Below are 16572 nucleotides of genomic sequence, written 5' to 3'. Positions count from 1 at the left end.
TTTTTTTTTTTTTTTAAGATTTTATTTATTCATAGAGACACAGAGAGAGAGGCAGAGATACAGGCAGAGGGAGAAGCAGGCTCCACACAGAGAGCCTGACGTGGGACTCGATCCAGGGTCTCCAGGATCACACCCTGGGCTGCAGGTGGCGCTAAACCGCTGCACCACCGGGGCTGCCCTAGACTATTCTCTTTAAAATAATTTTGTTACGTGAATTTCACCTTAATAAAAATGATGGGTGATTAGTTTGTGACTTTTCTGCGAGTAAATTATACTTAAGTTTGTAAATTCTTGGTGTAGTAGAAAGAACGTGAGCTTTACCAAATGCTCCCTTTTAAACATAGAAACATGTCTCAATAAATATTAAGCACAGCCATTGTAGGTGTGGCACATGATAGGACCCAAATAAATGTTAGTCTGCTTGTATAACTCAGAGCCTGTACTGTGTAAAACTGACTATGGCCTTGAGGTCCTCAGGATTCCTTACAATATCAACTGCCTCTATATTCCCACTTAGCGCTTGTGCACTCCTACTTAGTGACATTGAAGTGCCCCAGTTTAAATTTCTGGAAAATAGAGATCCTTTTTTACATTTTCAATAAATACTATATAGCTTGTAGCACAAATGAGAAGTATCTCTATCAGAGTCCTAGCAGAAAATGATGGTACAGTGAAATTAGAAAAATTTGAAGACTGGGGTACCTGGGTGGCTCAGTGATTGAGCATCTATCTGCCTTTGGCTCAGGTCACAATCCTGGGGTCCTGGGATGGAGTCCCTGCATGAGGCTCCCTGCAGGCAGAATGCTTCTCCCTCTGCCTGTGTCTCTGCTTCTCTCTCTCTATCTCATGAATAAATCTTGAAAAAATAATTTGGAGAGAGTATAATAAAGTGAAAATTACAAAGAAGTTGGGAGAGTTAGAGAAATCATGATGTTGCAGTACTCCAGTACCCACAGCTCTTGTGTCCACACCTTACTTAACTCCTAATGCTTGACACAAAGGAGCAGTTATGCAGAGAGGGCTTCCTCAATGAAAGCTGTGATTTTTTTTTTTTAAGCCCCCAAAGCTGTGATTTTCATTGATACAGTGAATTCAGGACAACTTCTTGAAGCGAAAGCAGGGGGTGGAGGGTGCAACTGGAGGAAAAACCTAAGATGCCTGGTAACAGTTTACGACAGCATTGATTAAGAGGAGGGTGGGAGTACGGGACTCCAAGAGGAGTGTAAAGGCTGTGGGATGCTGTCTAGCAATTTTCTCATTCATGAACCCACAGGACTAGCAGCAAGTTAACTCTCATCTTGGTAAATTTTCTTTGTATTTCCTCTGTCTATAAGCCACGGGATTTCACTTAATGATGTCTCACTTCCCTGCTACGGTCATAGCTACTCTGACTAGGTCCTTAGCAACATGATCTTTAATTCTGATGGAGGAAAACATTACTTATACTTTTTCAGATATATCAGTCTGTAGGTATTACAAACAGGTCCAAAGGAAAATGTGTTCAGAAAATAGATCTTGGCGGTTCCTCACTAATAAGTGGGGTCAGACTAATAAGCTTGCAGGGTAAAGTCATAGATAGTGAATTATCACAGGCTTGGATGAAATTAATAGACTACAAAGTTTACAACAAAATTTTCTATCACAAATATTTTAACATTGTTACGCTCATGATTACAAATCAACAGCCTTTGGCATTATTAGAAATAATCTGTAAGTGTTACAAGAAGTTTTTTGTCCTTGGCAAGTGGAGAGAATAAGTTACAGAATAAACATTAATTTACTTTATGGTAAAATAGTCTTTAATAAGACGTAATGGGTGATTGAGAGCTTCGGGTTCTCAGACTCGGTCTACAATCTTCTGTTCTCTCACCGCTTATTAGTGAAGTGTTAACTGAGGCTCTGCAACCTCTGGCCAGGTTACAGAAAGGGTGCTTATAATTCTCGGCTTCTACAAGAATCCTCAAAGAAATGAACTGGCTTCACTTCAGATGAGACAAGTAGCCGAGCTTGCGACTCAACCCACTGGAGCGGCCGCAGGACCCCTGCCCTTCCCATTTGTCCCTCGGAGTTCTGACCCCTCTCTGTGACACGGGAACTCGGCGCAGGGAACCCGGGGCCCGCAGGGCAGGCAGTGAACGGGGGCGCGCCGCGGACGCGAGCTGGGCAGCCTGGTCCTCCGAGCGCAGGAGCCCCGCCTTCCCGGGCAGGACCCCGGGGAGGGGGCGGGCCCCGGGGAGGGGGCGGGCCCCGGGGAGGGGCGGGGCCTGCGGCAGCGGGAACTCCAGGCCTGCCCCTTCCCCCGCCCCTCCGCGGGTCGCCATGGCCCCAGCTCTGCTCCTGATCCCTGCTGCCCTTGCCTCATTCATCCTGGCCTTTGGCACCGGAGTGGAGTTCGTGCGCTTCACCTCTCTTCGGCCACTTCTCGGAGTGGCCCCGGAGCCTGGTGGTCCGGGTGAGCCCGCGGGACCGCCGAGGAGCCCTGGGACGGGAGGTGGGGCCGGACGCGGGGCGGGGGCGGGACTTGGAGACCTATGACGGAGGAAGTCCGGGAGAGGGAGCTGCAACCCTGGAAGCCGGAGGAGCTTCGGGGCAGGCCGGAGGGCTAAATTAGGAACTCGGGGATTAGCGGTTTGAAGACGCTGGAGTGAGGACTGTGGGGAGAGCAAGGGCGATAAGCGAAGAAAGGAAAGTGCTTTTATAAGGAGGACTATGGAGGGGAGAGTGTTAGAGGAAGCGTGTGGAGTACCCGAACCAGAGGGCTGCCTCTCCAGCCTTGCCTTTCCGGCTACTCTGCAGGGGGCCAGGGGAAAGGGGAAGGAGCAGGGAATGGAAGAGCAAGGCTGGCAAAGCCTAGAGAGGAAGCATGAAGGGGACACGGATGGGGGCCGCAAAAGGAGATTGGGTTAGGGGGTGTTTTCCACAACCTTTTTGATCTTTTGTCCCTTTCTTTGAAAACCCATAGATGCCCGCCAGGGATGGCTGGCTGCCGTGCAGGACCGCAGCATCCTTGTTCCCCTGGCTTGGGATCTGGGTCTCCTCCTACTATTTGTGGGGCAGCACAGCCTCATGGCAACTGAAATCGTGAAGGCATGGATGTCTCGATATTTTGGGGTCCTTCAGAGGTCACTGTATGTGGCATGCACTGCCCTGGCCTTGCAGGTATGAGGTCTTGGCCACTGAGTCCCCAAGGGAAACTATCTGTGAGAAGGGTGTCCTAGATTGGAGGGGCAAGGACCTTACCTTCTGAAAATGTGGTTTTAGGAGAACTGAGGGTGTTCGGGACTCTAATCTCAGCTTCCATTCCTCTGCAGCACATATCCTTCTTATCAAGAATGGTGTACCATTCCTCATTCCCCAAGCAGATTTGTGTATTCTCACCTTTGCAACTTTGTTCATGTTGTTCTGCTTGAGATCCCCTTAGTAATACCTCTTTCAGTGCTACCCTTTCTTCGAACCACCTCCCTAGGTCTCAAGAGAAGGCTTTCCAGTTGGCACTCACTTATCTCAGTGAGTGCTTGGCATAGCCTACTTTATGGACCTATCTGGTCACCCCCATCTGTTTTGTAAGTCCTCAGGGTAGATACAGGTCATCCTTACATACTTAGGACTCCACCGAGCACCCTCCACGTGATGACTGTTTGTGACGCTCATGGTAGAGGCAGGGACAGCTCCAGGCCAACCTGGGGTGGGGACAGCCTCTGGGCTTAGGTACTCAGCGAGATACTCAGCACCTCATCCTTTCCCAGTTGGTGATGCGGTACTGGGAACCTGTACCCAGAGGCCCTGTGTTATGGGAGGCTCGGGCTGAACCATGGGCCACCTGGGTGCCCCTCCTCTGCTTTGTGCTCCACGTCATATCCTGGCTTCTCATCTTCAGCATCCTTCTCGTCTTTGACTATGCCGAACTCATGGGCCTCAAACAGGTAAGGCTCCCAGATTCCTACCTAAGACCTATGATTCCATCCAGAACGCCTTTTTCCCTTCCAAGGATCTCTCTCTGTTCATTCTCCCATGCTCTTCCAACTTCCTCTTCAACTCCCTCACCTACCTCCCCCCCTTTTTTTTTTTAATTTTTTTTTTTTTAATTTATTTATGATAGTCACAGAGAGAGAGAGGCAGAGACATAGGCAGAGGGAGAAGCAGGCTCCATGCACCGGGAGCCCGATGTGGGATTCGATCCCGGGTCTCCAGGATCGCGCCCTGGGCCAAAGGCAGGTGCTAAACCGCTGCGCCACCCAGGGATCCCTCCTCCTTTTTTTATAAAACAGTCTCCCCTCAGTTCTCCACTGAAGGCCTGAAACCATGGGCTTCCTGGGCCTAGGGAAAGTTTGTGAATCCAAGTTGAGGACCAGGGACCCAGGTCTCAGAAGGGTAGTTCTTGGGCCTAAGTTATAGAAAGGGAGGTTTCCTGGAAGGGGAGGAAAGAGGTGGCTAAGCTGCAAAAGGGGCTTGACCTCATTTCTAAGCTGTTTTCCCTCCTAGGTGTACTACCATGTGCTGGGCCTGGGTGAGCCTCTGGCCCTGAAGTCTCCCCGGGCTCTGAGACTCTTCTCCCACTTGCGCCATCCAGTGTGTGTGGAGCTGCTGATGGTGCTGTGGGTGGTGCCCACCCTGGGCACTGACCGCCTCCTCCTTGCTCTCCTCCTTACCCTCTACCTGGGCCTGGCTCATGGGCTTGACCAGCAAGACCTCCGCTACCTCCGGGCCCAGTTACAAAGAAAACTCCACTTGCTCTCCCGGCCCCAGGAAGGTGAGGCCGAGTGAGGAGCTAACCTGGTCCCAAGCCCTTTAACATCTGGGCTCTGGCTGCTTCAGACCAGAGGCCCAAATCTATGGACTGAAGGGGCCATCCTTTCCCCTGTTTGAGCCTCCACTCCTTGGGCCCAGCTCCATACCCTAAATCCTGAGTTTCAACCGCTGGACCCCAAGATCTACTTCTCACCAAACCACGGAAGAAGGGTGGGGAACTTCAGTGTTTCCTCACAGTTTAGGCCTTGACCCACCTCCATCCCACCTTAAGACGTCCTTCTAAGGAAGAAGGGTGGGCCTGCCCACTTCCCTCCCACTGTTGCTCCCTTCTACACCTCAGGGATCCCCTTCTCCCCCTCAGGCTTCCCTTCCTAGGAGTAGGGTCAGGGTCTGCAGGTTTGATGGTAATGCCAGCCCTGCTGACTCACCTAGCCCCTCCTTAGGCCTTGCCCCTCCTTGGGCGCTGGCCCTGGGCTCTGTCCTCTAACCTGAGAGGATCCTCCCGCCCTTCGTGTTGGTGACTAAGAGATCTCTGCCCTCCCGAGGAACGTCTGCGGCGGAAAAATAAAATTCAGCCTGTTTTTTCTACATATGGCATGCAGTCTACCAGTGTGTCTCTGACTAGAGGGCTGACTTTGGGAGGAAGGCAAGCAGAGCCCGGGCACGCCAAGTCGAGTCCGGACAGCCACCGCGCCCTCTGGCGACCCCCCGAGGCCCAGCCCCCTTCCTCCAAGTCCCCAGTTCCCCGCCGTGGACCGGGGCCCACGGGACGCAGGCTGAAGCTGAGGACTGGGCGGCGGCCGCCGTGGGGGCCAGTTACCAAAGCCGTCGGCTTCCGAGCACCTCTCCGGCCGCCCGCGGCCCGGTGGCCGCCCGGGGCCCCGCAGTGACGACGGCTGGTCGGGAGAGGCCGCCGCCTGGGGAGGGGCGGCCCGGCCGGGGCAGCGGCTGCTTCCTCCCCAAGTCCCTCGAGGGGCCCGGGTCACGGGCGGCGGCTGCCTGGGGCCGGCGAGGGCCTGGACACCCGCGTTCTGCAGGGCGGAGAGCTCCCGGGAGGAGGGCCCGGCGGGCGGGGCGGGGCGGGGCGGGGCGGGGCGGGGCGCGAGAAGGGGAGCCGGGGGGCGGGGCCCACGCGCGGGCTCCGGAGCCGGCCCCGCCCCCGCCCCGCCCCGCCCCGCGCCCCCTTCCCTCCCCATTGTCCTCAGACAAAGCGGTCGCCGCCCCCCGCCCGGCCCCCGGGGCTCGGCCCCACCCCTCCTCCTCCCCCTCCCCCTCCCCCTCCCTCCGGACGCTTGCTCCTCCGCACCCCTCCCGTGGGAGCCCCGCGCGCGAGTCGGCCGAGGGGCTGCAGGCTCGGGGCTGCAGGCTCGGGGCGGGGGTGTCTCGCGGCGCCGCCCCCGCCCGCCCCCGGCCGCCCGCCGTCGAGCCGAGGTTGCCTGTCGGTGCGCTCCGAGCCGGGGGTGGCCGCTGTGCGGGGCGCGGGGCCGGGCCGGGGGCTGCGGGCGCCGGAGGGGCGGGGGCGGGCGGGGGCGGAGGCGGGGGCGGGCGGGGCCGGGAGCCCCGGGGTGGGCGCAGACGCGCGGCGCGGCCTCCCCGGGACCCGGACGCCGGCTCCTCTCGGCCGCCGCTGCTCCCGCCTCCCGCCGCCCCTGTCGCCCCGCCTCTGCCCGTCGGCGGGATTCCCGGACCCCTCCCCGCTCTCTCCGCCTGGGGCAGCGGCGGGGAAACCCGGGCTGGATCCTCCTCCTCGCGGCGCCCCGGCCCCGGCCCCGGCCCCCGCCCCCGGCCTCTCCTCTCCTCTCCTCTCCCATCCTCGGGCCTCCCCGATACCGTGAGCCCTGCGCTGCCGGCTCCGACTCCTGTCTCTTCGCCCTCAATCTCTATTCTTCTCTCAGGGCCGCGCCGCCACCCCCTTGGCCCACTGCTTTTTCACTTTCTGTTTCCCCCTTGCTTTGCCCTCCATCTTCTCACGCTTCCCCTGCCTTCACCCTCAGCTCCTGGGCCCATCTCTGTGTCCCCCTCCCCCAGGACCTCTGGAGCCTCCCTTTCCTGTTCTCCAGCCCAGCACTTCCCACCCTTCCCTCCGCGCGACCATGGCTACCATCCCAGACTGGAAGCTACAGCTGCTGGCCCGACGGCGGCAGGAGGAGGCGGCCCTTCGCGGCCGGGAGAAGGCTGAGCGGGACCGTCTGTCCCAGATGCCAGCCTGGAAGCGGGGAATCCTGGAGCGCCGCCGGGCCAAGCTTGGTCTGTCTCCTGGAGAACCTAGCCCTGCCCCTGGGACTACAGAGGCTGGACCTCCAGACCCAGATGAGTCGGCTGTCCTCCTAGAAGCCATCGGGCCAGTGCACCAGAACCGATTCATTCGGCAGGAGCGCCAGCAGCAGCAGCAGCAGCAGCAGCAGCGCAATGAAGAGTCACTTGCAGAGAGAAGGCCTGGGCCTTTGGAGGCCCGGGAGAGGAGACCCAGTCCTGGGGAAATTCGAGATCAGAGCCCCAAGGGAAGAGACTCAAAAGAAGAGCGGCTCAGTCCCAGGGAGGCCAGAGAGAGGAAGTTGGGGATAGGGGGAGCCCGAGAGTTGAGCCCCAGATCTTCAGAGGCTTGGGACTGGAGGCAGAGCCCAGGAGAGTCTGGAGACAGGAGCTCTAGACTGTCCGAGGCATGGAAATGGAGGCTGAGCCCTGGAGAAACTCCAGAGTGGAGTCTGAGACTGGCAGAGCCTGCAGAACAAAGCCCCAGGAGAAAAGAGGTGGTGGAAAGTAGACTGAGCCCCGCAGAATCTGACAACCAGAAGTTGGAGCTGTCAGAGTCCCATAAATGGAGGCCCAACTCTGGAGAGTCTCAGGAACAGAGTTTGGTACAACGGGAGGCATCAGGGTGGAGGCCCAGCTCAGAAGAAGAAAGAAAAGACTGTTCGGAGGAATGCAGGAGAAAAGAAGAGAGACCAATTCCAACACTGGCTTCAGAAGAGATTACAAAGCTGTCAGAGACCCTGACAAGGGAGGCTCCAGAGAGCAGCTCTGGAGAGGTGGAGGCAGCAGAGCAAAGGCCCGGCCCTGTGGAGGATAGTGAGAGGGGCCTGAGGCTGACAGAAGGCTGGAAATGGACCCTGAACTCTGGAAAGGTTCGAGAATGGACACCCAGGGACACAGAGACTCAACCTCAGAAACCAGTCCCCCCAGAGGCTGCTGAGAAGTATCTGGGGCCTCTTGGTACAGAGGCTGGAGAAGGGGAGGCTGAGAAGGAGAAGGCAGGGGCTCTGAGCAGGCCTCTGAGAACCCTGCAGAACTATAGCTCTGTGCCCTCCCCCTTCCCACCAGAGGACGCTGGGACTAAAGGCTCTACGAGGCAGGAAGAGGAAGCGGTGGATCTCCGGCCCCCACCAACTGCCCCTCTGTTTCCCCCACCCCCAGCCCCACCTGCTCCCCAGTCCCCTGGGGATCCCCTCATGAACCGTCTGTTCTATGGGGTGAAGGCAGGGCCAGGGGTGGGGACCCCTCGCCGCAGTGGACACACCTTCACAGTCAACCCCCGGCGGTCTGTGCCCCCTGCAGCCCCCAGCACTCCCGCCACCCCAGCCACGGCTGATGCTGCAGTTCCTGGAGTTGGGAAGAAGCGGTACCCGACTGCGGAGGAGATCTTGGTTCTGGGGGGCTACCTCCGCCTCAGCCGCAGCTGCCTTGTCAAGGGGTCCCCCGAAAGGCACCACAAACAGGTAGGGAGCAGCCCTCAGACTTCTCAGAAGCCTCAGCTCTCTCTGGCCTCCTTTCTTTTGTATAGCCCCGTATTCTTGTCTTCCTCTATGCTTTCTCGTTAATTCCTGCCACTACCCTTCCTCCTCGACGCACACCCTTCCTTCTTGTTGTAGCCCTCACTTTCCATTCATTTCCAAGCCCAAGGGTTCTGTCCCAAATCAAGTGCTGTCCCTGGGTGTGTCTCCCAGGGTGTGCCCAGGCTGCTCACTCTTCACCCTCGAGCTCTGGGTCCTTCCTCCCTGCCCCTTCAGCTCCCCCTCCCCTGGGCCGCCCCATTTCTTCCCTTCCTCTGAGCCATGCCAAACCCAGCCCTCCTGGTAGGAGAGTCAGACTGAGGCTCCAGCCTAGAATCTATGGGAGCAGGGTCATCAGGTTGAAAGCACATACAGCCTTCCAGGGAAGAGGACGTTGGGGCAGGAAGCCTGAAGAGGCACAAGCGGGTGGCTTTGGGGTTCCAGAGAGAAGTGAGTGGAGGAAGGTCTCAGCCCCAAGGCTGAGGGGGCAGAGCTGAATGAGGGTATGTCCGCGGGAGGGGATGAGGGGATGGAATAGGGCTGGCCAAAGAGCCAAGAGAAGACTTCTGAACCTCAAATCTGCTCCATGGGAGAGGCGCACACAGAGGCCATTTGAAGTGGGTGACCTCAGGGTTACACACCCTCAGCTGGGCCACTGCCTTAGACAGTGCTCCCTTCTCTCTTGGGACAAGAAAAGCCTTCTCTTCTTCCAAAATTCCCCCTCCCCTTCCCCTTCTTCCTTCTTCCCTGGGCTTCCCCTCCTTCCCCAGAACTGGCTCAGCAGTTGGTTTCCCTCCCTCCCCAGTCTTCCTGCTGCCCTTGCTGCCCTGGCCTCTCCCTCCCCTTGGGGTAGCAAAAGAGAGAAGTGACTTTGGAGGCCCTGTGCCCAAAGCAGGGAATACAATGGAAGTTGGGGACAGGGGTGAGGGCTGAAGCCAGCAGAGGATCAGATGTTAAAACTGGAAAAAGGACGAAGTGCAGGAAGTGGGATCAGCCAGGCTTCTTGCCCTGGCTGGCTTCAGCCCAGTCCCTTCCTCACACGCCACCCAGTTTCCAGTTTGAAAATGTCTAAGGAAAAAAAAAAAAAAATGAAAATGTCTAAGGAGAGAGAGGTCCCTGCACCAAACACATCTCCCCAGAGACCAGGAAGCCCTTCCTAGTCTGCAGTCCTCATCTCCTCTGACATCCTCAGATTTGGTTCTTTTGTGTGTCCCTGGTCAGTGGGAAACCACAGGGACCAACGACCTAGATGAAGCTTGCAGGTCACTTGCTCCCCCAGTTCATCTCACATGAAGCTCAAGCTCTCATCCCTGAGCCATGGTACCTGAGTCTATCCTGGGCACTCTGGCTGCAACCAGCCCCTTCTTTCCTGGGCTGGGCAGATGTGAGGAAGTAGGTCAGGAACTGCCTAGATGAGGCGTTCAAACAAGTGACTTCCTATTGAGGTTGGCCTCTGCCTTTGGGGAGGAAAAGCAGAGGGAGGCCTGGAGAGCAGAGCAGAACCTGTGGTAGTGACCATACCTAGGTGAGGGAGAAGGGGAGCGGGAAGCAGATCACCCAAACAGGAAGCCTGGGGTGGGGGCGGGAAGGCTGGTAGGGCTGAGTGGGTAAATGCTGGGCCATGGGCTGGCCAGAACTGCTCAGGATGTGGTGAGAGAATAAGGAAGCGAGCTGCTCTGGGGGTGGGGGTGGGGAAGCAGCACAGAGTTCTCTAGACCCAGACACCTCCCCCTCCACCCCACGTCAGGCTGCCTTCCCTCTCTCTGCACCCTGCTCAGCACAGACTGGTGTGCCTTGACCCAGCTCTGACCCAACCCACTAGCTCGGAACCAGAGGACCCCACACACACCCCACCCTACCCACCCCGCCACTTCCCTAAATAACTCCTGTTTGCAAGCTAATGTCATCAAACACATCCTTGCCACAGGACAGAAATCCCAGCCCTGCCCTGTGGCTGGTGCCCTTCCCGAGAGCCCCTTCTAGCTGAGAGCTGGGCTCCTCCCCTCTCTGGCCCCCTTGTGACTTTATATAGCTGATGGGAGAGGAACAAGTGAATCACACCCCTCTGTTTCCCGTCCCACTCCACCCTCAGCTCCCATGCAGGCTGTGCATTCCTGAGGAGACCAGTCAGAAGTTGGGGCAGGGGTGAGGGGAGGGGGGTGAGGAGAGAAAAAGGGTTGGGGAAGAGAGACAAACATGACTCAGAACAAATAAAATGAATCTTTTTTTCAGAGTGGATAATAAACTACAGAGCTTGTTGTCCCAAAAGGGGATGTGAAAAGAAAACAAGTGGGTCCCCAGGAGTTTAGGTAAATCTGTCAGAAACGGAACCAGAAGTGGTCCTTTTTGAAAAGCTGGGACGTAAGGGGTCTGGTTGCTGTCCCTCGTGTCTACCAGCAGTTCCACAGACAGACTGTGTACCTCCCACAGTTGGGTCTCTGGGGACCACATCTGAGGTTGGAGCAGCCCTTCCTTACTCACTGTGGCAACTTCCATGTTCTAATGGATAGCAGACCCAGGATAACAAATGTAAATCCCCTGGTACATTAGAAGGTGGTAAGTAATTGTGTGTGTGTGTGGGGGGGGGGGGATTAGAACAGGGTAAGTGGAACCTAGAGGGCCAGAAGGTTGGGGGTGTGACTGTGAACTTTCACTAAGGTGACTGGGAGAGAGGGAGCCATGGGGATATTTGGGGGAAGAGTGTTCCAGGCAGGAGGAATAGCCAGCGAAAGGCCCCGAGATGGGAGTGCCCCTGGTGAGCCAAGTGGAGCCTTGACCAGGGTGGCTGGAGCGGAAACAGATGCCTGAGAGGTGAGGCGGGAGCGGCACAGGGGCCCCAGTACCCTGTGGGCCTCAGTCAGGCTCTGGCTTTTCCTGCCAGTGAGATGAGGAGCCAATGCCAGCTCCGGAGCCAAGGTGCCTCTGAGTTCCAGCTTCCTGTGAGGACCCAGGTTTCACATTCCATCTAGCCTTTAGCATCCACCTGTCCAGCCACCCTCCCAGCTTCTGTCTTCTCAAGGATGCAGGGCCCAAGCCCTGGCTCCCCCAACAGGCACCTGGGAAGGCCCCAGTAGATGATCTGGACCTTTCCAAGTAGTTCACATGGAATCCTCCTGTTTGTCTTCTTAATCGCTTTGGCTCCCAGAGTTAATCCCACTCTGCCCCTGCCTCCCTGAGCTTCTTAGAAGGGCAAAGGGAAAAAAAAAAAAAAAAAAAAAAAGAAGGGCAAAGGGGAAGGGTAGAAAGGTAGTGAGGACAGCTGGAGCTGGCCTGCTCTGGGGACAGCGTGTTTGTGAAGGATTTTCTGTCCCCTCAGGTCCCCTCTGGCTCTTCGCCTGTCTGTGCGCTCCTCTGGGTGCATTCTCCACCCCAACCTGTGTTTGCATGCACTTTCCTCTCTGCCCTGCCACCTCCCCAAGCTGGGCCTTGCAGGGACTCAGGGACCCATCTCCCCTGTGTGTCAGGGTAGAGTCTTGTTTCCTCTGGGCCTCTCGGTAGGTCTCTTCTCCCCTCCCAGGCCCTAGCCCCAGTTTGTTGTGAGTCCACTCGGGCTCTAGGAGGAGAGTGAGGGGAGCCGGAGGGCACAGGTATCCAGGCTGCTGGGTTTCCCAGGCACCCCAGGGGGCCTAGGGTGCGGAAACCAATGTGCTTGTGTTTGCTTCTGCCTGGGACTGTGTCCAGTCAGCTATTTCCTGCCAGGTCAAACTTCCCTCCTCTCCAGGAAGCCTTCCTGATTGCCCTCAAGGGTGCCTAAGGATTCAGCTCTGATTACAGGAGTATATTTTTTCATTTCTTTTTACCCTCCCACCACCCACAGTCTCCAGAGTAGGAACCCGAGTCCTGTATTGCTCCCCTCTGCCCAGGCAGTGCGGAGTCTGATGTTTTGGAAATGCTATGATAGAAGAGGGAGAATCTGGAATTGGAGGGCCTGTATCAGAAGGAAAACCGGCCCCGCGGCCCCGGGTGGATGCCCCGCTCCGCTCCCGCTCCGGCCTCGCTCCGCCTTGCACGTGTTCCCCTGGGCGGCGCCTCCCGGGCTGAACTCGGCCCCCGCTTCTCTCCCACCCTAGCTCAAGATCTCCTTCAGCGAGACAGCACTGGAGACCACGTACCAGTACCCCTCGGAGAGCTCGGTGCTGGAGGACTTGGGCCCGGACCCTGAGGCTCCCGGTGCCCCCGGCCCCCCCGGCCCCCCGGCGGCCCAGCCTGACGACGACGACGACGACGACGACGACGACGACGAGGAGCTGCTGCTGCTGCAGCGGGAGCTCCGGGGCGGTCTGCGCACCAAGGCCCTGATCGTGGGTGAGCGGAGGCTCCGCCGGTCCGAGGGCGCCCCCTGGCGTCAAGGGCGGACACTGCGCCCTGGGAGGGAAGGGGCGGCGTGAGTCGAGTTGCTGCTTGGGAGAGACTGGGCCGGCAGGACCTCCAGCAGGACCTCCAGGCGCACCGCTCTCCTTCACAGATGGGGAAGTGGACGTGCAGGCACAAGGGGTCTCCAGATTTCGGAACCAGGACCCCTTCTGAGCACTCTCGTGTGTTTAAAAACGCCGGGTTTGGGTCAGACAGGCCTGCATTTGATTTCTGTCTTGTTTCTTACATGGGGTGTAACCTCCAGGAAATCACCTGACCTCTGGCCTCAGTTTATTAATTATGACATGGAGTTAATAATAACCACCGCCTGGGGTTTACTGAAAAGGTTCAGTAATGTTTATGAGGCACCCTGTAACTATGGCTGGCCATCAAATTACTTAATCTCCTCTGGTGCTACTATGTGATTAAACAGGTTGTAAGAATGCCTGGCACAGGATGCGAGCTAGGTGAGCAATGGCTGCTGGTACTGTAGGAGCAGGTGCTGGGCATGGAAAACACTGACTTGCTCAGTGTAGAGAGTAAGTGGGGACGGTGGATGGCAGAGGCCCTCACTCACTCTCTACCATTACTGCCTCCTCTCCCACAGATGAGTCCTGCCGGAGGTGACCCTCCTTCAACAGAGGGTCTATACCCCCCTTTTCCAGAATGGAAGATCCTGGAGCCCAGAAGATTGAGAACAGAGAGACCCTGAAAATGAGCTTTGCAGTGAGGGGCAACCAACATCTTCCAACCTTCTTTCCTCATCCTGTTTATGGGAGCAGAGCTAGTCACCTAGTTTCCACCCTCACCAAAAATCCCTGGTGTGAGTGTGTCAGACATGCTGGTGGCATCCTAGGTGAATTAAGAATGAGCATCACGTCCTGGGGAGGATCACAGGGCTCACTGGGGCTGGGGTGTAGCACCTCCTCCATCTCCATGCTCTCCCTTCAGCCTTCCTTGACTCCCCACCACCCCGTGGGGGCTCTGAGGATTTAAGCACTCATCCTGGACAGCCTGCCCCATTCCATTTACAGGCCCCTCTCCTTCCTATTCGTTAGGGCATTGCCCCCTTGCTTATACTTCCTGCCTCCTCCCCTGACCACCAGCCTGGTTTACAAATCCCATTAGCTCCCAGCCCCACCTGCCGAAGTCCCAGGTTTACAAGCACACCTAACTGTTGAGTCCATATGGAACACCCCCCGCCCTTTGTCTCTTTGGGGGTGTGGCTTCCTCCAATTTTGCTCAGTATTACTGTACCTCAGCTGTCCTCAAGAAGGAGAGCTGGGGATTTTAACCCTGTACCCCCACCTCATTATTTAATTCTGTTCCTTCCAGTGGTTCACAATTTAATTGAATTGCAAGTGGGTGTGGGGTGACTAACAAGGCACCTCAACCCTTCTCCCCCATTTCTCCTTCCTTATCAACTGCCTGTTTGTTTTTTAAGTTTTCCATAATAAAACGGAGATCTCTCCAACTCTCCAGCTGCTTTTCCTTCTTTAGAAAAAGGTATGGGGTGGGGGAGGGTCTGTGTTCTTCATTACAAGCCGCTCCCATCTTCCTATTGGCCACGAAGAGGTAGTGGCCACAGCTGCGGCGAGGTGATGGAGATGAAACAGGAACTCAGCATTGACATGAAGAAAGGGCTCTGGGAGAGCCCTGTAGCTGTTGCTTGAAGGAGTGGCAGGAAAAGGACCAGTTTAAGGAAGGATAGAAAGAATCCACTAAACTGGAAGTGCCATTGGGAAGCCTGGGTGGCTCAGCGGTTGAGGGTCTGCCTTCGGCTCAGGTCGTGTGATCCCGGGGTCCTGGAATCGAGTCCCACATCAGGCTCCCTGCATGGAGCCTGCTTCTCCCTCTACTTGTGTCTCTGCCTCTCTCTGTGTCTCTCATGAATAAATAAAATCTTAAAAAAAATAAACTGGAAGTGCCACAAGGGCAGACTGTAGTTGGGTTTAATGAAGCATCCCCATACCTCACAATATTATCCCTAGCACACTTGCAAAACTATTACTAGAATGACTGAACAAACATGAATAGATGAAAAGAACTAAAATATCGGAAACAGGACATTCTGAGTTGAAGAACTCCAGTATTTAGAAGCAGCTAGCTAGTGTGTAACACTGGCTAATCTAGGGGCTTTTACTCCAAGACTTGGCACCATAAATAATAAATCTAAAATTGCTGCAAAATATAGTGTATGTACAAAAAGTACAGTTTCCTGGAGCGTCTGGGTGGCTTAGTTAAGTGTCATCTTTTGGCTCAGGTCATGATCCCAGGGTCTGGAGTGGAGCCCCATATCTGGCTCCCTGCTCAGTGGGGAATCTGCTTCTTGCTCTTCCTCTCCCTTTGCCCCTTCCCTTGCTCATGTTCTCTGTCATTCTGTCTAAAATAATTCTTTTTTAAAGTGCTGTTTTCTGGGCAGCCCAGGTGGCTCCGGGGTTTGGCACCACCTTCGGCCCAGGGCGTGATCCCAGAGATCCTGGAGATCGAGTTCCACGACGGGCTCCCTGCATGGAGCCTGCTTCTCCCTCTGCTTGGGTCTCTGCCTCTCTCTCTCTCTCTGCGTGTGTGTGTCTCTCATGAATAAATAAAATCTTTTTTAAAAAACAAAAAAAATAAAGTGTGGTTTTCTAAAAAAAAGTCTGTTAAACAATGGGTTTTATATCTCTAAAGGTTTACTTAAGAACCATTGATAAGGGGGGATCCCTGAGTGGCTCAGCGGTTTAGCGCCTGCCTTTGGCCCAGGACGTGATCCTGGAGTCTCAGGATCCAGTCCCACATTGGGCGTCCTGCATGGAGCCTGCTTCTCCCTCTGCCTGTGTCTCTCATGAGTAGATAAATAAAATCTTAGCAAAACAAACGAACAACAACAACAAAAAAAACATTGATAGGGACACCTGGGTGGCTCAGTGGTTGAGTGTCTCCCTTCAGTTCAGGTCGTGATCACAGGATCCTGTGAGCACAGTCCTGCAATGGGCTCCCCACTGGGAGCCTGCTTCTACCTCTGCCTGTGTCTCTGCTTGTGTGTGTGTGTGTGTGTGTGTGTGTGTGTGTGTGTGTCTCATGAGTAAATAAATAAAATCTTAAAAAAAAAAAAAAAACATTGATAATTCATGGCTTTGTTGCCCAAGTATAGTTAATTGAGAGATTTTCCCATTTCAAAGAATTTCTATCTTCTACATATGTGGCAGGCACATCTATAGTTTACTTATCAGGTCTTTTTTTTTTTTTTTTTTTTTTTTTTTTCCAGTTTGCTAGGGTAGTAAAGACATGTTTGAGTAGTTATAGTCCTACCACTACAGGAATTTTCTCAGCTTAGTCAGAGGAGACCCCCTTTTACTAAATACAAAATAAGACAAACCGACCTTAAACGAATACCAAAACGAATACCAAAGTCTTTAACTTACTAGCAAAGGAACAACAAAGGTGTTAAAACAATGAGCCAGTTTAGAGAGTATGGAGGGAAACAATGCTTATACTCGTAGCTAATTAAATAAAGACCCTAATAGTTGTGACCCAGGAAACCAGAGGCAGGAAGCTCCGAGACGCCAGGGGTGCCCACAGTCCATCTCAGAAACAGAAAACAATGCATCTAAGAAGCCGATGCTGGGCAGCCCGGGTGGCGCAGCGGTTTGGCGCCGCCTCCAGCCCAGGGCATGATCCTGGAGACCCGGGATGAGTCCCACGTCGGGGTCCCTGC

At 55.4% G+C, this 16572-nt stretch overlaps 2 protein-coding genes across 2 annotated transcripts; both read left to right on the top strand.

Moving 5' to 3' along the window:
* The first annotated feature begins 2256 nt into the window (after nt 1–2256).
* NRM (nurim) lies at nt 2257–5339 on the top strand. The gene is made up of 4 exons (XM_025990369.2): nt 2257–2452; nt 2963–3159; nt 3747–3923; nt 4483–5339. Exons 1-4 carry the CDS (start codon nt 2320–2322, stop codon nt 4762–4764), a joined length of 789 nt encoding a protein of 262 aa, XP_025846154.1. The 5' UTR covers nt 2257–2319; the 3' UTR covers nt 4765–5339.
* Nucleotides 5340–6311: 972 nt separating this feature from the next.
* On the top strand, nt 6312–14346 carry PPP1R18 (protein phosphatase 1 regulatory subunit 18). The gene is made up of 3 exons (XM_025990368.2): nt 6312–8465; nt 12590–12824; nt 13480–14346. The coding sequence occupies exons 1-3, from the start codon at nt 6843–6845 to the stop codon at nt 13497–13499; spliced, it is 1878 nt and encodes a 625-aa protein (XP_025846153.2). The 5' UTR covers nt 6312–6842; the 3' UTR covers nt 13500–14346.
* Nucleotides 14347–16572: the final 2226 nt, after the last annotated feature.

This window comes from Vulpes vulpes, chromosome 1 (genome assembly GCF_048418805.1).
Source record: "Vulpes vulpes isolate BD-2025 chromosome 1, VulVul3, whole genome shotgun sequence".
Taxonomy (NCBI): Eukaryota; Metazoa; Chordata; class Mammalia; order Carnivora; family Canidae; genus Vulpes; species Vulpes vulpes.
The sequence above is the reverse complement of the archived record's forward strand: the minus strand, read 5'-3'. Positions and strand labels throughout refer to the sequence as shown.

Coding starts and splice junctions, on each gene's coding strand:
- NRM (XM_025990369.2), top strand. CDS start 2,320: ATGGCCCCAGCTCTGCTCCTGATCCCTGCTGCCCTTGCCTCATTCATC. Junction 2,453..2,962: donor CCCGGAGCCTGGTGGTCCGG/GTGAGCCCGCGG, acceptor GAAAACCCATAG/ATGCCCGCCAGGGATGGCTG. Junction 3,924..4,482: donor AACTCATGGGCCTCAAACAG/GTAAGGCTCCCA, acceptor TTTCCCTCCTAG/GTGTACTACCATGTGCTGGG.
- PPP1R18 (XM_025990368.2), top strand. CDS start 6,843: ATGGCTACCATCCCAGACTGGAAGCTACAGCTGCTGGCCCGACGGCGG. Junction 8,466..12,589: donor CCGAAAGGCACCACAAACAG/GTAGGGAGCAGC, acceptor CTCCCACCCTAG/CTCAAGATCTCCTTCAGCGA. Junction 12,825..13,479: donor CACCAAGGCCCTGATCGTGG/GTGAGCGGAGGC, acceptor CCTCTCCCACAG/ATGAGTCCTGCCGGAGGTGA.